The sequence below is a fragment of the Amia ocellicauda genome, chromosome 15, assembly GCF_036373705.1.
Source record: "Amia ocellicauda isolate fAmiCal2 chromosome 15, fAmiCal2.hap1, whole genome shotgun sequence".
Taxonomy (NCBI): Eukaryota; Metazoa; Chordata; class Actinopteri; order Amiiformes; family Amiidae; genus Amia; species Amia ocellicauda.
In genome coordinates, this window is record NC_089864.1 from 9,549,177 (window position 1) to 9,568,847 (window position 19,671).

Consider the following 19,671-nt stretch of genomic DNA (forward strand, 5'->3'; position numbering starts at 1 on the left):
TCTCGTCGACAAACCTGTTTTACCTTTCGATGTTCCTGTCGCCAGGTTGAAGCCAAACTGATAGACAAACTGGACAGCCTGATGTCTGAGGGCAAGGGGGACGAGACCTACCGGGAGCTTTTCAACAGCATGTGAGTCACGCGATGTTAGATTCCCCTCTTGTGAGTTATTCCAATTGCCACTGTTGCCCGTGAGCAATGTTCAGATTCGCCTCAATATCTCATTGTGTCGCTACTTTTTCATCTGTGCCTTTCATGTGTAATTTAGCAGTAAATTCACCTCAGGAATGTGCACCCCGTCTCATTGTGTTTAATGGCATGTGTACAAAGGCAGTTTAACATAACCCATTAAATCTACAGTGCCGCTTTTACATACTTTTTTTTGTGTGGCAGTGGCAATTAAGAAAGTACGGGTAAATGTGCAAGTGGATTTGAATGCAATGCTGTCTTGGTGCTTCAGGAAATTGTTTTTATTACAATACCTTGCTTTTCCTGTTACCTCACATGTGTCCCCCTGCATGTTTCTCTGCTGTCTGAGAGGATGTGTATGTGCCGGGGGAGGGGCATGCGCACAATTTGGCTTCATCTTTGTAATATAATTTTTCTGAATCTGTGACCTATGTTCCCAGAGACCGAAACATAATCCCGATTAGCCCGTTCACACATTTGTGGCCGGTGAACAAAATTAAAAGATTTGCATGTCTTTCTGTACAGCTAGTCTCTTACACTAGTTCATTTCTACTAACATTGTACTAACATGTGTGCTTGGGTGTTGATATTAATAACCTAAAATCAATTTGTTCTACCAATGCTTCCCGGAATAGAATACCACTATTTGGCCCGTATCCTAGGTAAGATATATTCTAACATTGTGTTGCTCGATTTGAACTGATAAAAGTGCGGCGTTTCTCCAGTCTCATCTGGAGAACAGGCTGCATGCAAAGTTAATTGGTTGCCATGGAAGTGTGTAAAAATAAATCTGCGTGGCTGGTGTATTTTAGTTTGCTAAAGAAGATTGAGAGGGAGACGTGGAGAGAGAGTGGCATTTCCTTAATAGCCACCGTCACCAGGCTAATGGAGAGACTCCTGGATTACAGGTAAGACAGCACCCCTACTGATAGACTGTCACACACACGACATTTGACCCAGATGGGCTGCCCGAAGTATTGCCACACCACTGTCTGCTCTTCAGCCGACCCTTAATCTGTGCACTTTTTCACTCGCAGGGACTGTATGAAGGTGGGAGAAGTGGATGGCAAAAAGATTGGTTGCACAGTTAGCCTTCTGGTCAGTATAACCTTTTGTGTGTGTGTGTTCAGTACGTGTTGTACATTGGTTACATCATCACCCTTGTGTTTATCTGCACTCACAATCACCTTCAAATTGTTCACAACTCGGGATTGTCACTCTTCATTGATACTAATAATATGGAATCCTGTGCATTTATCATGTAACTTTTTTTACGAAGTGCATGATACTGAGCGTAACATCATTTTGCATTGATGTAAATATCTATTGACACAGAACCAGAAATAAGAAATGCTTAAACAAATTAAAGGCCATTTTTCAACATTGCAAAGCATGTAGATTGTAAAATTTGAATATTACGGATTATACTTTGAGCTTAAAACAGATGTATAATTCACTTAATTGAACCTTCCTTTGCAGAATTATATTTACATTAGATATATAGTTTGTATCAAACTGTGTGTATATATACATACACATACAATTTCAAAAAACAAAAGCAGCTCAAAACAACATCTGGGTACTGCAAATATTTCCTGCTCAAAATCGTCAGTAACCGTAATTCCTCTACAGGCCATGTGGGTTTAGAGACAAAGTAGCTTTACTGATTATTATTTTATTTTTTTCTGTAGTGTAGATGACCGAGGCCAAAGCTATGTGTGATATCAATTTAATTTCCTTCAGGTCTGCTTTATGGCAGTTAGATGAGTTAGGAGCCTCTTATGATATCGTATGCAGGGCATTGTGGATCCCTGTGGAAGCTACTGAGACCCTTGACACAGGACCCCGGAGTTAGTGCTGCGGTCAGTTAGAGTCACTCTGACCGGGCTGAAGTCAGCATGTCCAACAAACTGCTTCTTTCAGTTGTTAAGTAGTGCAATTTGAACGCAAAGGAAGTATTCAAGTCTTTTTTGTACATTGAGACTCCAGAGGTAAAATGCTAATGATAATGCCGGTCATTAATTTATCATTTTGACAGCTCTCTGCTCTACAAGAGATGTCTCCATATCGTGCCAACTTTATAAGCATTCTGATGAGTCTCTTACACACCCCTGGCAAGTGTGAAATTGTCATTTTCATCACACACTGCGCAGACGGCAGCAGCGTCCAAGAGGAATAAATGGGTTTTTTGATCTCGTTGGAGGTCAATGTGACATTTGATGTGAAAGCACTTCTGTCACCATAATGTGTGCTATGAATATGAAAATAATCTTCATATCACATTATTAACATCTTTGTTTAATATATTATATTAAACATCTTTATTTTTCTTTACAGAATTTCTACAAAACAGAATTGAACAAAGAAGAAATGTATATACGGTATATACATAAATTGTACGATCTTCATTTGAAAGCACAGAACTACACGGGTACAATTTATTTATTCATTTAATCATCATTATTATCATCAGTTCATTTTAACCAAGTTCTCAGTGGCTGTTCTGCTTGACTCATAATCACATGTGAGAATCCAGCCAATCACAGACCAGCATTTCCAGATATTCCTCTATTAGTTCAATCTGAAGTCTTAGTTACCTAATTGAGCTCATGAAGTGCTTACATGTGGTTAACTATGTATTTATTTATTTTCTAAGCTCTGAGCTTGTTTGTTTCGAAGTCACTGCTGTAGGGTACAGTGGCACCGCCTGAGCCAGTCCCCTTATCTAAGCTCTCTCTCGCTCTTTGCAGAGGCCGCCTACACACTGCTGCTGTACGATGAGTTGCTGGAGTGGTCTGACCGGCCTCTCCGAGAGTTCCTCAATTACCCCATGCAGACCGAGTGGCAGAGGAAAGAGTACCTGCATCTCACCATCATCCAGAACTTCGACAGGGGAAAAGTGAGTCGGTTTGTTCTCTTCTGAGTCCAGCAGATTGCCCTGAAGTGGATAGCAACGTCCTTGATGTGGAGCACGGAGTGAAAACATGGCTGTTATTCTGCTGTCGTGGTATTGTACAAGAAAGATGACAACAGAGGAAGCACAGTCATATTTGAATAAAGTGAAGTGGTCTCATGTCGTACAGGTTTTAATATTTTGTTACTGAAGTTACACTAATTACTCTCTTTTAATGCTGGCAACGTTTCATAACAATGTTTCTTTACATAATACAGAAATGTTACAAATGTTACCAAACCCTAGCTTCCTCCTCTGCAAATCGGGAATCTTTCCAAAAACAACAGCAGTTTTGCCAACTATAAGTGTTTTTGGCATCCAAATATTATCTTCAATCTTTAATTTATTAAAATGATAAGGGTTTAATTTATACTTTTGTTTTTTTAACATGTATTGCCACCTAGCGGGAGAAAATTATAACTACACTCTTATTTCCAATATAAGCATTTAATAAAATATGTGGGTGGAATTTAGAAATGTGCTTCTGTTAAACCATTTTCGGTTATATATTTTTTTTAATGAACATATCTGTTGTATATACATGTTTTCTCTCAAATGTTTTTATAGACACAATTCCCCTTCTGCACCACTGGCACTGGGGTAGCAAATAATGTTTGTTCCTTCTTCTGAATTTGATTTAAATTCCACAGTGTTGGGAGAACGGTATCATCCTTTGCAGAGAACTGGCCGATCAGTATGAAACCTACTATGACTACAGGAACCTCAGCAAAATGAGGGTAAGAGCTTTTTTACCCTTGTGAAATCAAGAAATACATCAGCTATTCTTTGTGCTCTTTGTTTGTATTGAGTTAGTATCAGAAAAAACACTGAAACGCATTATCAAAATCTAATTTCATTCTTCAGAGGCAAGGCAGTGATAGCACTTGAAGTCTTTTAAATTATAAATGATTTTGTTTACTATGTATCTACAGATGCATTTCAAGATTCATTGATTCATGTCTAACATTTAAAAAAACAAACCGCGTCCGTTACGGCTTCTGTTTTTAAGCAATAATAACCATATAGCAGCGTGTCTTTGCCAGACAAATGTACAGTCCTGTTGAAGTGTGAATAAGAATCCCCTAACGACAGGCTCATTCTAAAACCATTGCACACAAAACCAGTTTATTCACTCTGTTTTATTAATTTATGTCCAGATGATGGAGGCTTCCTTATATGACAAAATCATGGACCAGCAACGTTTGGAGCCAGAGTTTTTCAGAGTTGGATTCTATGGCAAGAAGTTTCCTTTCTTTTTAAGGGTAAGCACCTCTTTTCACACGGGTTGTACCTGTTCGTATTGTCAGAATAGGAGCAAGTTGTCTTTTAGGGCATTAGTCAAATTGTTTTCACATTTAGGTACTCCTATATTGTATATGAATCATCCCCACGTCGGTTTCCAATTCATGCACGGTTTTGTAGATAGTTTAGTGATCTTTGTAAGCTTGTTTAAACAATGTATACGCTGTCTGTAAACACACACACACACACATATAAACAGTCCACTAGATGGCATGTTCAGCCATTTTAGTTTTTATAAAGTGTGTGATGTTTAGCATTGGTCCACTCATGCCCTATTTGTTCAAATCTAAGTGCCATCTGTCTCTGTATTTTGTCTGCTTGAAGAAAAAACATCACTGCGAATGCTCATTCCCTGTTTACTATCCTCGTTAAATTTTAAATAAGCTGTCATCTGCCATTACTAACAGACACACACATCACAGCCCCACTTTTATACATGCTTTATTGTGTAGCTGCCTTGAATCTGTATCATCCTTTTAAGAGCTGGAGGAGCGGCAGTTGAAAGTCCAGTAAAAATGGCCCAGGGCACATGCCAATTAAGGTGCAGAATATCCTACAGCACCCTTTATCCAAACGAGATTCTCTTCTCCTTTTTTTTTTTTTTTTAAATGAATATGTTTTTCAGAATCTGATGCATCTCAGCGTTTGATGTCAGGGTGGCTGAGGAATTGGGCTTTGCAGAGCCCAGTTACTTTACCTCAGAGTGTCCTTTTCCCCTTCTGTTCAGAACAAGGAGTTTGTGTGCCGGGGCCATGACTACGAGAGACTGGAGGCCTTCCAGCAGCGCATGCTCAACGAGTTCCCCCACGCCATCGCCATGCAGCACGTCAACCAGCCAGACGAGACCATCTTTCAGGCCGAAGCCCAGTGTATCCTGATCTTTAGCAGTGCTTTCTCTTCGTTGGAGTTTATCAGCAATACATTAAATTAAAAAAACTGAGAAATGGAAAATTGAACACTAGTTATTGTAGTATTCTTATCAATCAGCTGTAATCCTTCCCTACAATATTCCCAGTTTCCATCCTCTCTATTTAATTAATGATTGTTCTTCGAACTATTTAGCTATCACCACCTTTTCCCCGCCTCGAGGAAAAGCTTGCATTAACCTCAGTCTAATAGATTGCTGGCTAAATCTATAAATTCCACAGTTTTAACTTAATCGGAGGGAATGTCTTCAAAAAGGCAGCTTTCTTTCACATTGACTATTGCTAAATACCTCTTGTACCTAACTAGATTCACTCTGCCTTCCTATAGTAATGGCAACCTGAAGAGATTGAGCAAGAACTTTTAAAGACCTGTAGTATCGCGACCATTAAGCATTCAATTATTCAATCATCTTTCATGAATACATTTCTAGTGTCTTCAAGGATCTAGCTACTAGATAGGATTATGTTCTGTCCTGTCTGGTGAAATATTTGAGAAGTTGTGATGCGCAGACCCACTTTCATTAAGGATGAATATCAATGAGGATTTTAATATGCATTGTAAGATGAAGTCCCATTACAGTAATATGGGTGGACTGCACTGACAGGAGATATCCTCAGGTATCCTCAGCAGTGCCTTTACTGATGACTGATTTGCTCTGATGGCATTAGCATGATAGTTTGTATCCTGCTGCGCAATAAATCATTTAACTGATGTCAGGTGGGTCTTACAGGATCTGATTCATATCATCATTGTGTGGATATTTAGGGAGGTGTGCTATGGAATCTGATTTAATGCTTGTGTGCCGGTGGCCAGCGATGGTGCTTCCCACCGAGTTTTCCTTGACCGAGCGCTGGCAGATCTGCAGATCTACGCCGTCGGCCCCATCCCGGAGAGCCAGGACGTGCTGCAGAGGGACGGGGTGCCAGACAACATTAAGAGCTTCTACAAAGTCAATCACATCTGGAGATTCAGATACGACAGGCCTTTTCACAAGGGCACAAAGGACAAGGAAAACGAATTTAAGGTACACGCAAAGTCGACCACGGATAAACGTATTCTGCTGAGCCACAGCTTGGCGGTTTTAGATTTTTCTCCTCCTGTTGAGATGTGCCCGGTCCCTGCCTTATCAAGAGGCAAAAGAGTGAGATCCATATTTCCTATAGATATTTACATTTTTTTTTTATTGACCACTACAGTTGTAAAATGTTTTTGAATTCTGTAACTCCAGATTAGATTGTGCTTTATTATATCCTAGTATTCCGGATACTCTTTAGAAAAAGATTTAAAACTTGTACACTTGCATTTATATCTCATCTGAACATCTGTTTGTGAAACTTAACGTACGTTTACCTCTGCTGGAAGTCAGCCATACAACCCCATGATGGTTTTCCAGCTTACAAAGTCTTTGAATGCCCCAATGTCACAATGACTAATATCGTTGTTGATTCTAATATTGATATTGTTTTCCCCAATAGTTCTGGAATGTTGTCTTATTTCTGTTGCAAGTAAAACCATCCAGTACATCACCGATTTATAATTACAATAATGTGTGTTGTTGGAAAGGGGTGACAGTAGGCGAGCAAGCAGTTGTGGATTGAAGAGATACTTTGTGAGAATCCCACAGGCCAGGCAGCCAAGGGTGTCATGTTTCTCTGTGCTTGTTTGCAGAGCCTGTGGGTGGAGCGCACCACGCTCACGCTGGTGCAGAGTCTGCCTGGCATCTCACGCTGGTTCGAGGTGGAGAAGCGAGAACTGGTGGGTACTGTGCACTTTGTCGCCTGCTCTGTCTTTCACACAGATGATTTTTAATATCAATGTGCTTTATTTAGGCCCCTTCATTTATACCTAACATCCTGTGATGTTTATAAACTATGGAAAGGTACATTTCAATACCTGGCAATGTTGTCACACTATCATTTGAATATTTGTGCACCAGATACCCTTATAGAACATTTTGTTGTAAAAATAGACTGTGGCGTTTCTACTGGATTGGGAAAAAGCAATGAAGTCGACTCCCTTTTGCTTTCAGATTGAGATGAGCCCTTTGGAAAACGCCATCGAAGTGATCGAGAATAAAAACCTGCAGCTGAGGACCCTCATTACTCAGTGTCAGGCTCGACAGATGCAGAATATCAACCCACTCACCATGTGCCTGAATGGAGTCATTGACGCCGCCGTCAACGGGGGACTCGCCAGATACCAAGAGGTATGGTGTGGACGCCATTAGCCTTTACAAAATACATACTTTCCAGGGAGTGAGTGTGAAAGCACAAGAGCAGCAACGCACGGCTCATAAGGGTGCAGGTCGGGAGCAGGCATTTGTGAGAATTGCTTAGCAACTGCATGCTCAGTGCGGCACAGTGTGATATTTATTTATTTTTGTAGCTGAGGGTTTGTAACTGTCAGTAGGAAGAGGTCATCTTGCTCTCGCTGCCTGCCTCCCACATCCATCTCTAAGTGCTTATTATGCTGCATTGAGGAATACAGAGAGGAACAAACACAGTGTAGCCACCAGCATGAATCAGATAACCGCAGTGCGCGTGTAGGAGCTCTGATGAGGGACGGAGTATCAATCTCAACTGTGTGTGTGTGTGTGTGTGTGTGTGTGTGTGTGTGTGTGTGTGTGTGTGTGTGTGTGTGTGTGTGTGTGTGTGTTTAGATCATCTTTGGTACAATTAGTTTTAATTTAATATTCATTGCCCTTTGTTTTTAATCTCAAACAACCAAACAAACAACATTGTATTCATTTTGTTCTGTTGAAACCAGAATGAAAGTTTCAAACATGCCCTGCAGAATGTAGGCATGCACAAAAATGGGTGATCTCCGTCCTGACTGAATCCACTGTGTTGAAAAAACAGCAGCTTGTATATTTACGTTGTTTTTTTTTTTTTTACAAAGAAGGAAACTATTGCTGTAGTAGTGTTTGTTTTCCTACCCATACCCGTCTCTGTCCACTGCAGCAGTAAACTGTTCAGTGTCACCAGTAAAGGAAAACAAGCAAAGACCAGATCAGCCTAAAAATTTGATTTTTGCCTTTTTTTTTTATTCCTGTAATTTCTCATTTGAAATGTATTTTTATACAGTTTATACTCTTCCTAAAATAATATATTTAAAATACACTTTGGATGTTAATTGTTTGTAGAGTGTGTCTATATGTCTACCTGCCATCCTATCAATTCATATCTGCTGCATTCCAGCGCTACTAAAGTTTTATTTTAGGATTTTCCCTTTGTAAAGCAGTGAAGGATAGGTCTTACTTTTGTGCAGAAAATTGTTGTTCCAGTCATACCTGTGAGGCAGTGTTTATTTTCCCACAGGCATTTTTTGTAAAGGACTACATCATAAATCATCCTGAGGATGGAGAGAAGATTGGACGGCTGAGAGAGCTCATGTTTGAGCAGGTGTGTGTATAAATAACTGCACGTTGAGCATCTTGTTTTGATTACAAGAGCATAAGAACTGCATTTAAATTCATAGTAGTTCAACATCTCCACCCCCAAATATAATGATACAGCATTACATTCTGTACTTGTGTTGACTTTTATTTGTAATAGCTTGAAATAACTGATGTTTTTCTTGATTATTCACTCTATATCAGTTGTTCCAGGGCTCAGATATAATAGTTGAGTGGTAGGGCGTGTTAGTGACCATTCCTGTAGCAAAATACATCACTCACATCTCGTTTTTTAATGGATCTGTCTTGTTTAATCCTGTAAAGACTCTTATAATGCTTCTTTCTGATTTTCTGTGGCTGCAAATCACAGCTGTGAATGCAATCACATTCCTCCACCACCTCTTTTGCTGCTGATGATAGATGTATTAATTTATTTTATTATTAAATTCCCTCTGCCCATGTTGTCTGATTTTACCTGTGGAAATAGTATAGAATGAATACTCCTGAGGTCTGGAATTCTTGCATCATACAATGAAATCCAATAAGAAATTGACTTGTGTTTTTTAGGCTCACATCCTGGAGTATGGGTTGGCTGTGCATGAGAAATTTGTACCTCAGGACATGCGACCTTTACATAAAAAATTGGTTGATCAGTTTCATCTAATGAAATCAAGTTTAGGAATACAGGTAACTCCTTTAAATCATATTTATAGATACCATTGTGACAGCGTGTCGTATTCCTTCACGGCAAGGATGCTATGCAGTGGAATTGTTTTTTTGTGCAAGACCGAAGATAAATATATTGTATGTATTTTAAAAGTTTAAAAACATCTAAATAACATTTATCTCGTGTTTTAGAACACTGAAAACTTTTAAAGACAATCTAAGAATGAGATTATCTGTTATGATTAAGGATGTAGTCCTCTAAGCTTGTGTTTTTCTTCCGATTATTCAGGATTTTCCAGCGTATGTCCGTGCTAGTCCTGTTCACTTCACCAATGGTAGTCCACGTATATGCAGAAATTCAGTGCCTAATGCCATAAGTCCCGATGGTGCTAGAGTCATAGCACGGCGCAGGTGAGTGTCACTCGCATTGCGGGCATCCAGACATGCTGACAGTGTTGTTGCTTTCTCCTGTCCAAAACATTTTCTTAATAACAATGGTAGCCATTACTAAAGGTATTTCTTGTTTTTAAATGCTCCAAAAAAACGGAAATTTCATGTGTTAAAAGCAGTGCTGTTCTGTATGGATGTCTTTACTTGTTTATCTGTTTTAGCCCCCTGAGCTACCCAGCTGTGAACAGATACTCCTCGTCGTCTCTCTCGTCACAAGCCTCGAATGAAGTCAGCAACATCACCGGGCAGTCGGAGAGCTCAGACGAGGTCTTCAACATGCAGGTAAAGCCACCGTCTGGAGGACCACTCAATTCTCTACTGCACATAATTTCCCTGTATTTACACTGAGTGTGTCTGTGACTATACTGTATATTTATATTCTCTCTTTCAGCCCAGTCCGTCTACCTCAAGCTTAAGTTCGACTCATTCGGCCTCTCCCAACGTGACCAGCTCTGCCCCGTCCAGCGCTAGAGGTATGTCAGCTTCTGTATCGGATTTAACGAGCAGAGAGAGCATTAATTTAGCCCAGAGTACTGCTGAGTAAAATCAATGGATATTCATGATGCGAACTGAGTTTTAGTTAATCTTGCGTTTTCATTTCATACGGGGATGTCAAGGAACAGGTGTCTGGCCCGTGTTCAGTTATTTTGACTCTAGTTGCCATGTAATTTGTAAACACAGCCATGAAGAAGTGCACTCCTATTAGCTTGTAGTCAATAATAGGGAACTTTTTGCCGGATCACCACACATTAAACGTTTGCAATAACAATATCCACAGTGAGACGCATCTGCACGCCTCAACTGAGAGCTCACCGACTGCTCCCTGTCATATTATTCTGTCATATGCTGATTTAAACTTAACCCTTTGGAAAGCTGAATTAATTTCTTAAATCTAAATGGTTCTATGCTTGAATAAAGGAGGTACTGTGTCATGATATCTGACTGGCGTTTCGGCTCGGATTATGGATTGCGTATCATAAAAACGGCATTTACGGAGCCAGTTGTGGTCTGTTTCTCTATGCCCTGTGATTAAATGGACTCCTGTAAACTGCATACAGTTTTTTAGATGTTGATGTTGAAGTTGCCCCTTCATCTCTGTCTGTCCGATTATAGGGGTTATTTTAACGCTTTAATCTGAAACGGTATTGTCGTCGTACTCTGGGAAGCATTAAATAGTTATACCACCTTGCACTCTACAGTTTCTTCTAACACAGGAAAAGAAACACACCACAGTTAAAAACCAGGGCAGCGTAATTCTCTCCCGCCGCCAGAGCTCATTTATTGTGCCACAGGGTAGTCCGCTGGAAAACAAGCCTGTAGCACTGATTGTGTTACTGTACGATTGTGTGTGTGCGCGTCTGTGCCACTCTCATGTAGTCTGCTTCTCAGGTTCACCGTTGTTGTCCGATAAACACAAGCACTCCAGAGAAAATGCCTGCCTCTCGCCCAGGGATCGGCCCTGCAGCGCTGTGTACCCCAACCCTCAGGACCCCACGCAGGTGAGCAGATGGGCGGGAAGTCTCTGTGATGGCGATCAAGCACAACTTGTTTCTCAATCAAGCGTGGAACCGTAATACACGTTTCTTAGTTTAAATACTGTTGTTTGGGTTATTTGCACATTTGAAATGAGATGTTTCCTTTATTAAAAGATTAAATAATATGGTTACTTCTGCCATTAGTAATCAGAAAGTTCAGTTTAGTTAATCAACCAGTACGTCTTAGAAAATAGTTTGTTTTATTTGTTTCTTATAGCTTGAATGTGCGAATTATTCTACAAAATGATGCAAATCCAACAGACGGCTCCATCTGCTGGACAGCTTTTATAAATGGGGCAGGACAAGCAAGAAAAGCCTGATTTGTCTGTGTTGACTTTAGGTATCAAACACTGGGCACAGCATACTTTACAAGGCTCAATTATTTGGTGAGAGACATGCAAAAGCTCTGCTGTGGCGTTTGCACTGTATCTTAATCAAATGGCTCTGTACTAACAGCAATCCGCATAATGCGAGTGCCTCCTTCTCAGTGTAATGAAGTGCAGATAAGAACCCTAGACAAATTGCGCTCGTTGTATTGTTGATGGGAGACATTTGTTTACCTAACGATGCCGTTGAATGTTTTGACTTGATCTGACTTGCTTGAACTAAATCTCGAGTCTGATTTGTCTGCATGGATTAGGATGAAAGCAGTGTCGTGCTGTGAATCTTATTGTAGGTCTTTAAAGGAACCTGCTGCTGCGTTTTTACTGTGTGCTTAATCAGGGATGTTTACATGTTGATGGAAGAAATATGCCAATCTAAAATCAAATAATTAGACACTGGTTTTTAGTTTTACAGATAAAACAGTGTCTCATATTGATAATCCTGTGAAGCATGTGTTTCTGGAATTGAATTGTGTTTGTGTGTGTGTGTATAATTTGTTTTTGTTTTACTCCACATGCTTAAGTACAAATACAAACCCATATGTGTGCAAATTAGTTCAGTGACAGACATAGCAGTTGTCATAATCGTCTCGACTGTTTTCCAGAGAATGATCACTCATCAGATAGGAGAGAACTCCCTGCCGAGGAGTGATCCAAATCTTTCCACACCAGAGAAAGGTAGGGCACTTTTAAACTGAATTGTTTAAAAAGTACCATCAGACAGCCCAACTGTGTAGGACTGATTTGAGGGAGATTACCTGGGGATTTCAGGAGACATCAGGGAGAGGCAAGAATACATTTAGCTCTGTTATGCGTCTCTCTGGTGTATGCTAATGACTCACACTCACACAAGGGGGAAAAATTGAAATCAATTATTTATATATTTGTATGTATGTGGATATATGATGTCTGGCTTTCAGAAGCGTTGCTAACGTTGCTAACTCTGACAGATATGTGCCTTGTTTTAGCAACTATACCTGTGTGTGCGTGTGTGTGTTTGTTCTATCTTTGTAAATATTTGTTTACACCAGGAGAAGCCGGACGGCAGTCCTCGAGGGCCAAAGTGATTTCTTATTTTCTTAATTACTCATTCATTATTAAGGGAAGAAAACAAATCACCTGTTTATTTCAGGCAATTATCAGTTGTTAATTGAAAGGTACCAATGAAACCCCTAGCAATCCAGCCCTCAGGGACAGGAGTTGCCTGCCCCTCGTACACACAATTTATCATCAAAAGTATTGGCACAAGCCTCCCTCTGCTGCGACCCCCAGAGGTCCTGTGTTGTGTGGAGGTTGTAATGGTGATATTTTTTATTTTCAAATTAGTTTATACCTCAATTGTGTGGTAATTTCCACAAAAAATATTTTAAATAGTTTTTATTATTATTATTATTATAATTGGTAGTCAATTATTTCCTATACATTGTTATCCAAAGTGAATTACATGGAAAATGACATTTAACAAACACTAACATTCAGTGATCTACAGATATACAGTTAGGTCCATAAATATTTGGACAGTGACACAGTTGTCATCATGTTGGCTCTGTACACAATGGATTTGAAACTAGAGCGATCAAGATGTGGTTTAAGTGCAGACTTTCATCTTTAGTAGGCAAAATGCCCCAAGAACAAGCAGGAACTAAAGACAGCTGCAGTGCAGGCCTGGCAGAGCATCACCAGGGAAGAAACCCAGCATCTGCTGATGTCTATGGGTTCCAGACTTCAGGCAGTCATTGACTGCAAAGGATTTGCAACCAAGTATTGAACCTCACAATTTAATTAATGATTATGTTAGTTTGTCCAAATACTTTTGAGCCCCTAAAATTGGGGGGGGGGGGGCACATAAAAATGGGTGTAATTCCTACACCATTCACCCAGTTTGGATGTAACTGCCCTCAAATTAAAGATGAAAGTCTACACTTAAAGCACATCTTGATTGTTTCCTTTTAAATCCATTCAAATCCATTGTGGTGGCGCACAAATATATTTATGGACCTAACTGTATACAAAACCCCAATAACATAATAGCAATTAGAGCACACCAACTGTGTGTGTGTGTACATATAATATACTCACGCGTATACAGAAAATGCTTGCAGTACAGTATACCCTTTCCACACTTTGTTAAAGAACAAATGCTTCATAGGTGTGGCTGAAGTCGAATCCTGTCATTGAATGAATATCTAAGAATATCAATTTCTGATCTGATCTGACTTTACTCTGCTGCCAGACGAAGCTCTGACTTACTGTGTTACTGAGAACAATTTTGGTGAAGCTTTCTTAATGTATTTTTATTTTTTAGCTGTTAGATAATTGATTGAATTGATTAACTGGATGAATTGATTTTACTTTGATACGCAAGGTCATGAGATTTACTGCTGTATTTTTTGTATATTAAAGTAGTGAACCCCACCCCGAGTAGCTGGAGTCTAGACAGTGGTAAAGAAGCTAACACACAATTTTCAGAAACTGTTGGGAAGTTGGTATCCCCACCTGTACCACCTAGGCCTCAACACCAAGGTAAAAACAACTACGAAAAGGCAAAAGAATAAATGCTAACCTTTTCTACCGTTACTTTTACTAATTGGTTTATTCTCTTATTCTGCTTCACTCACCTATGCAACCTCTTCTCATTAACTCCATCTTGCACAGCATCTGTTAATTTAAATACTTGTTTTTAAGTCTAACGCATGGAACTGTTATGCATTCCAGTCAATGTTCCAAAGTGCAAACATAGTAAGTGAATTTGCATCAAGCTTTACAGTGTCGCAGAAGTATCTATATCCAGCTCAGAGATTTAAAAACATTTTGTTAAAAAACTAAATACAAAATCATGTCAGCAAGGTGTGAGATCAGTGCCTTGAATATAAATAGATTAAGGGTGAAGACTAAAGCATTTCAAACAGATGAATTTGAGGGCAATATATTGAAAATCTTTCCTTTCCTCTAGACAATACAATTGTAATCCCAGAGCAGTTATTTCCAATCAGTATTCCTAGTCAGTTTGTACCCTGTTATCTCTTGACTACCTCAAGGACTCATTAAATCCAAAATCAGGAGAAACTTCAACATTTATGGTGGAATGAAACATCTGAGAGGTCCCCTAGAGCCGTAACCTCTCAGTGTCAGATCTGAGAAGAGTCATGTTTTGGGCACCCGGGCACAGGGGATATTTCAAACTGGAAGGTGGAGCAGCATCCCAATAATGCTTTGACTCTTTCATAAATACATCCATTCACAGCTATAACACAGTCATTAAATACAATCTAACTATACTCTCGTTTGATTTGATTTGAAAACAGCTGCACAGCATTTCAATAAGTCTTGATTATTTACCCTGTCAACAAAGTAGTATGCAAGAAAATGCCTTTGTGGTTTGACATCATTGCCTTTAATGTTCTTCCTTCTTTGGTGAAAATAGGCTCCCCTGCCAGGAACATGAGGCCGCTGTCTCCGGTCCCCACCCCCAGATCGCCGCAAAAGGTTTGGCACCCTTCATTTTTCTAGCTCTGCGTTCTGTTGTCCTGTTCTTTGCACTCAAGGTCAGGAGGAAAGCGTCCCTCCCTACTCGATCACCGCATCCCCGGTCTCTTGAGTGTGTCTCTCGGCAGGAAGCTCAAGAAGAGATTGTTCCTGGCCTAGACTGTGGCATGTAAGCCGAATTCTTGGCCTGTTTTTTCCCCACCACAGCTGAGCTAAGATCCCAGTGGTGAATCCCGGAATCAGTCCTGTAAGGGCTTAGCATGAAGCGGTAAAGAGTATTAAAGCTGTGTTGCAAACCCTGCCGAGCATCTCCGTTCGTTCAGGTGTCCAGGGGATTGGATAACGCTCATGGATAATTGCCCGGTGGTTCACATATTAGTCCCTGAGTCTGTGTGCTGTGACAATTGAAGTGATGTGATGTTACATGGAAGAAAAGATAGGTATATGAGTCGCAAAGAAGCATTCAACGAATCCCACGGCCCAGCAGGAAGGTCTCAATGTCCTCTCAGATGACTTGTTAGTACTTCCGATGTCACCAGTGTAGCCCTCGATACACGCTCGTATCACGGACCGGTTCACAAGCCATCCATGAGGAACTGAGCCAGCGGCGGAGCGTTACGCACACCGTTATTAAACTGCACACATGCCACAATGGCCTTAACTGCCCGGACATGCAACAGGACATGAGATGCACATTCCCACAGATGCAGTAGGGGAGGGTTTGTCCTGGTTCTGTGTCACTTTATTAGCCCACGTGTGTCTCCTCCTCTACAGTTCATGCTGCTGATGTTGATGTTGTTGTCGGCTACTAGATCTGCCAGGGTGTGGTCCTCATCTACTCCTCATTCTCTAACTTAGTTCAGGTGGCTGTAATTGGGCTGTACATTACCCATGATGCAAATCCTGCTATGCCTGGTAGTAATACAGATAATCAGCTATTTTGTCTTCTGAACAGTAGAGGGCACAGTAATACATAGCTTCAAATGTTTACCTTTGCCATACAAGATGGTATTGATGCATTATTTTTGTTTGTTTTTTGGCAACAAATGCATTTGTATGTCTAATAGCTAGAAAAACTATACAGCTCTAAATATTGCAGCTTTAGAAATAACGTCTGCATAACCAGAATGAACTCTTACTCCATAAAGTGAGACTCATGTGAATCTGAGCACATTAAAACTGGCATGCTTTGAAAAGCCAACAAATATTGTTTTCCATAACACAGATATTAAAAGTTTAATTTTATGAGACAATTTCTGTAATGTACATCATCTAAGGTGACTTTGAATGTGTATAATGAATATGTATACTTTTGTCACAGATTTGCATTTTATTGCATTCTTTACGTCGACACTTTATGTAAATAAGAGCATTGTTTGCCACAATCATTATATTTTCTCATTATTTGCAAATGATGTGCAGTCATCCGTGGCTGTGTGTTTGTGTACAGTTGCCTCCAAACGTGTTAATTCCCTTGCCGGTGTAACTCAAACTAAAGGTGATTTAACAAGAAAATGCAGTTGTGATCCTGTTAATTGAGTCAGTTTTTGATGCACTGTAAAAAAAAAAAAAGTTATATATATTTATAGTTATATATATGATATACGTACGCACAGTATTTTATCCACATTTTATTGTATTTGATGTTGTCAAGTCAGTAAACAACATTTGTGTAAGAGAAAAGAAGTGGCATACAAGCTGTGGTTTGATGCATTTTTGAAATATGTGATGATTTATCCGATATCTGTTGTTGTTTATGTAACACAGACCTCCATCCAGTCCTTCACACCGTCTCCAACTGAGTGCCAGTCTTCTGGGTTGGTCTCCAATTCTCCGGTCCTGTCAGGAAGCTACAGCAGCGGGATTTCCTCCCTCAGCCGCTGCAGCGTGTCGGAGACGTCCGGCACCGAAGCCCAGCCGAGCGAACACATGCTGACGACGTCCACGTCCAGCGGCTCGGACGAACTCACGAGGAGGGAGAACAAGACGCCCCCGCCGTACAGCGTGTACGAGCGCACAAACTCCCGGCGGCCCGTGCCTCTACCTCACAGCCTCTCCGTCCCCGTGAGCTCCGACCCCCCGGCCCTCCCGCCCAAACCCCACCAGCTCCGCTCTGGCAAACTGGAGAGCGAAGGCAGGCGAGCGAGCGAGCAAGGCCCACGGCCCCGGCCGCTGCCCAGGAAAGTGTCCCAGCTATAGCGAGGCTCCGGGCGCGGCGAAGACGCATTTTGCACTCTTACACTTTTTGTTTTGGTAATCCCAAGGTTCCAGGGGAGGGGAGGGAAGAACAAAAAACTTTGCTAAGTTATCAAGTGAGGACATTCATTTCACAGCATCTTTAAATCTTGCTGTTTCACGTTTCACAATACAAACATGAACTGCAATTACAAGAAAACAACAAAGATATGTGGATATCTTAATTTTTACTAGGTGTTAAATCATAATATGTACTAAGGAAATAAAATAACAGGGTTTTTTTGCCTTAAATACTTAAAGAACGGTTTTCTAACAGTGAGGTTTCTTTTTTCCTCTTCTTTCTTTGTTGCAGCAAGTCCTGCAAATCACTGGAAACACAGTTAAGTCACAGTTTAATAGACAGCTAAAAGGTGCTAGGAGTTTCTTATGTTTTTCAGTATAGCATAGTATCTAAGAATCCTCTTGCCTGAAAATTAGCTATACATTAGCTCTGTGGGGTTTTCCAAGTATTGTGCCAAAGGAACATTTCTGCTTTTCTGTGAACTGGAACGTTAGACTCTAGTATTTGCAAGTGTTCGACTGAAGTACAATTTAACTTTTACTGTGCTCAGTGAGATGTGCTTTTCCATTTTGTGTATGTAAAAGCAAACTTAAAACATTGGCTTTCTGATTGCATGAGGCCTGTATAAAGCAATATAAGTACTGTAGTCCTGAACTGAGGTAATTTAGACGAAGCACAAATGGGTATTACAGTTAACCACATGCTACTTAACAATTAACTCTCCGGTGGAGCAGTCTCTTTGAAATAACAACTTCATATTTGCAAATATGAATTATGAAGAAATGTACTCTTTTTCAGTAGTTAAAATCCTCCTAGGCTGCCAAAGCCCCCTTCAGACGGGGCTTGTATTCCTTAAGACTCAAACACTCGATTTGCAGAGCTTTTGTCGACCTTTTACGTAAAGCAATGTTTAGCTACATGTTTGTACAGTACATTTTTCAAACTATTTTTCATATTTTTTGGACTGAAAGAAATATTGCTGACAGAATATACTGTAATTGAATTTGTTTTACAGTATATGCATAGTGGGGACCCAAGAAGTCGTGGTTGGAAAGCATTTTATTGTGTGCAAACTTTTTTAATATTTCAATGGACTGTGTATATTGATTGCTTAACTCAAAGTGACCAGTTTTTTTCAATATTAACTACAGCATTCTTTATATGTTTCACTTTTTGTATGGGTTTAGTTTTTCTTTTCTCTTCTTTTTTGTCAAATGGGGATTAAATATTTACATGAATCAGTTCTTGTGAAATTGTAAATTACATAATGAGATTGTTGTAAGTATGCCAAATACTTTATGTATTACAATTCTTGTACATAATGTGTTTTTAACAAAATGTAGCCATATTGAATTTACAGCTTTGAATGTTGCAAGAACAAATTATAATTATAAATGTTAAATATTTATATGTTCTAGTAAGTGTAGAGAATTCAAAGGAACATTTTAACTGCACCTGACGTGTTTACATAAGTAACAACCCCATTTAAAAAGGTTTTGGACAAGGAAAGGTTTTACATAAAATAATATTTCATTATTGTATTCTTTGCATAAATAAAAAAATCTTTTTAAAAGGATTTTTTATTTTATTAGAGATGGTATCAGTTTGATATGATGGCACTATATTGCGATTGTAGAAAATCGATTTCTTTTCATTGGCTGTAGAAGCTGTTGTACAAATAGTGTTACGCATAGTTTCGGTCAGTGTTACTTTACCACTAAAAGACATGTTTATTTTTGGTGACTGCACACTGTAGGAATATATGTACGTGTTTTAATTTTTATGTTTTTTGATGCACAGAATTGTCTTTGAAAAAATGTTTAATTGGACAGAAAAACCTGACTTTAAAGAACGAAACAAAAATAAAATTAACCCCTATAATTCAAAACTATAACTGAAATGGTGCATGATTTCATGGAGATGTGTTCCAAGAAATCCAGGGAGTCAAGAAGCGCAAATTACACCCAGAGACGGCAGATAAATCAATTATATTAATGAGCAGTTGCTTACTTAACCCCAGGCAGGGTAATTGCAAGATGAAGTGCTTATTTCTTATTCTTTTTAGGTTTCGGCTCCACGAATTCCAAATGTAAATGTCTTTATAAAAAACATGCGCTGCGTGCGTGCGTG

General features: G+C 39.7%; 1 protein-coding gene across 6 annotated transcripts in view; it reads left to right on the plus strand.

Moving 5' to 3' along the window:
* The window catches only part of LOC136771338 (dedicator of cytokinesis protein 4), a 96,858-nt gene extending 78,618 nt beyond the window's left edge, over positions 1 to 18,240 (plus strand). The window contains exons 32-53 of one of the 6 annotated variants that reach the window (XM_066723571.1): positions 46 to 131; positions 824 to 850; positions 1,001 to 1,096; positions 1,226 to 1,286; positions 2,526 to 2,619; positions 2,939 to 3,087; positions 3,792 to 3,878; positions 4,299 to 4,403; positions 5,171 to 5,312; positions 6,228 to 6,394; positions 7,039 to 7,125; positions 7,400 to 7,576; positions 8,688 to 8,771; positions 9,332 to 9,451; positions 9,720 to 9,841; positions 10,042 to 10,162; positions 10,272 to 10,353; positions 11,258 to 11,379; positions 12,404 to 12,476; positions 14,202 to 14,321; positions 15,223 to 15,284; positions 17,052 to 18,240. In XM_066723571.1, the coding sequence (XP_066579668.1) occupies positions 46 to 131; positions 824 to 850; positions 1,001 to 1,096; positions 1,226 to 1,286; positions 2,526 to 2,619; positions 2,939 to 3,087; positions 3,792 to 3,878; positions 4,299 to 4,403; positions 5,171 to 5,312; positions 6,228 to 6,394; positions 7,039 to 7,125; positions 7,400 to 7,576; positions 8,688 to 8,771; positions 9,332 to 9,451; positions 9,720 to 9,841; positions 10,042 to 10,162; positions 10,272 to 10,353; positions 11,258 to 11,379; positions 12,404 to 12,476; positions 14,202 to 14,321; positions 15,223 to 15,284; positions 17,052 to 17,483 (2,616 nt within the window). In that variant the 3' untranslated portion in view covers positions 17,484 to 18,240. The remainder of the gene's footprint in view (positions 1 to 45; positions 132 to 823; positions 851 to 1,000; positions 1,097 to 1,225; positions 1,287 to 2,525; positions 2,620 to 2,938; positions 3,088 to 3,791; positions 3,879 to 4,298; positions 4,404 to 5,170; positions 5,313 to 6,227; positions 6,395 to 7,038; positions 7,126 to 7,399; positions 7,577 to 8,687; positions 8,772 to 9,331; positions 9,452 to 9,719; positions 9,842 to 10,041; positions 10,163 to 10,271; positions 10,354 to 11,257; positions 11,380 to 12,403; positions 12,477 to 14,201; positions 14,322 to 15,222; positions 15,285 to 17,051) is intronic. The other 5 variants (XM_066723572.1, XM_066723575.1, XM_066723577.1 and 2 more) reach the window with 5 other exon arrangements.
* Positions 18,241 to 19,671: the final 1,431 nt, after the last annotated feature.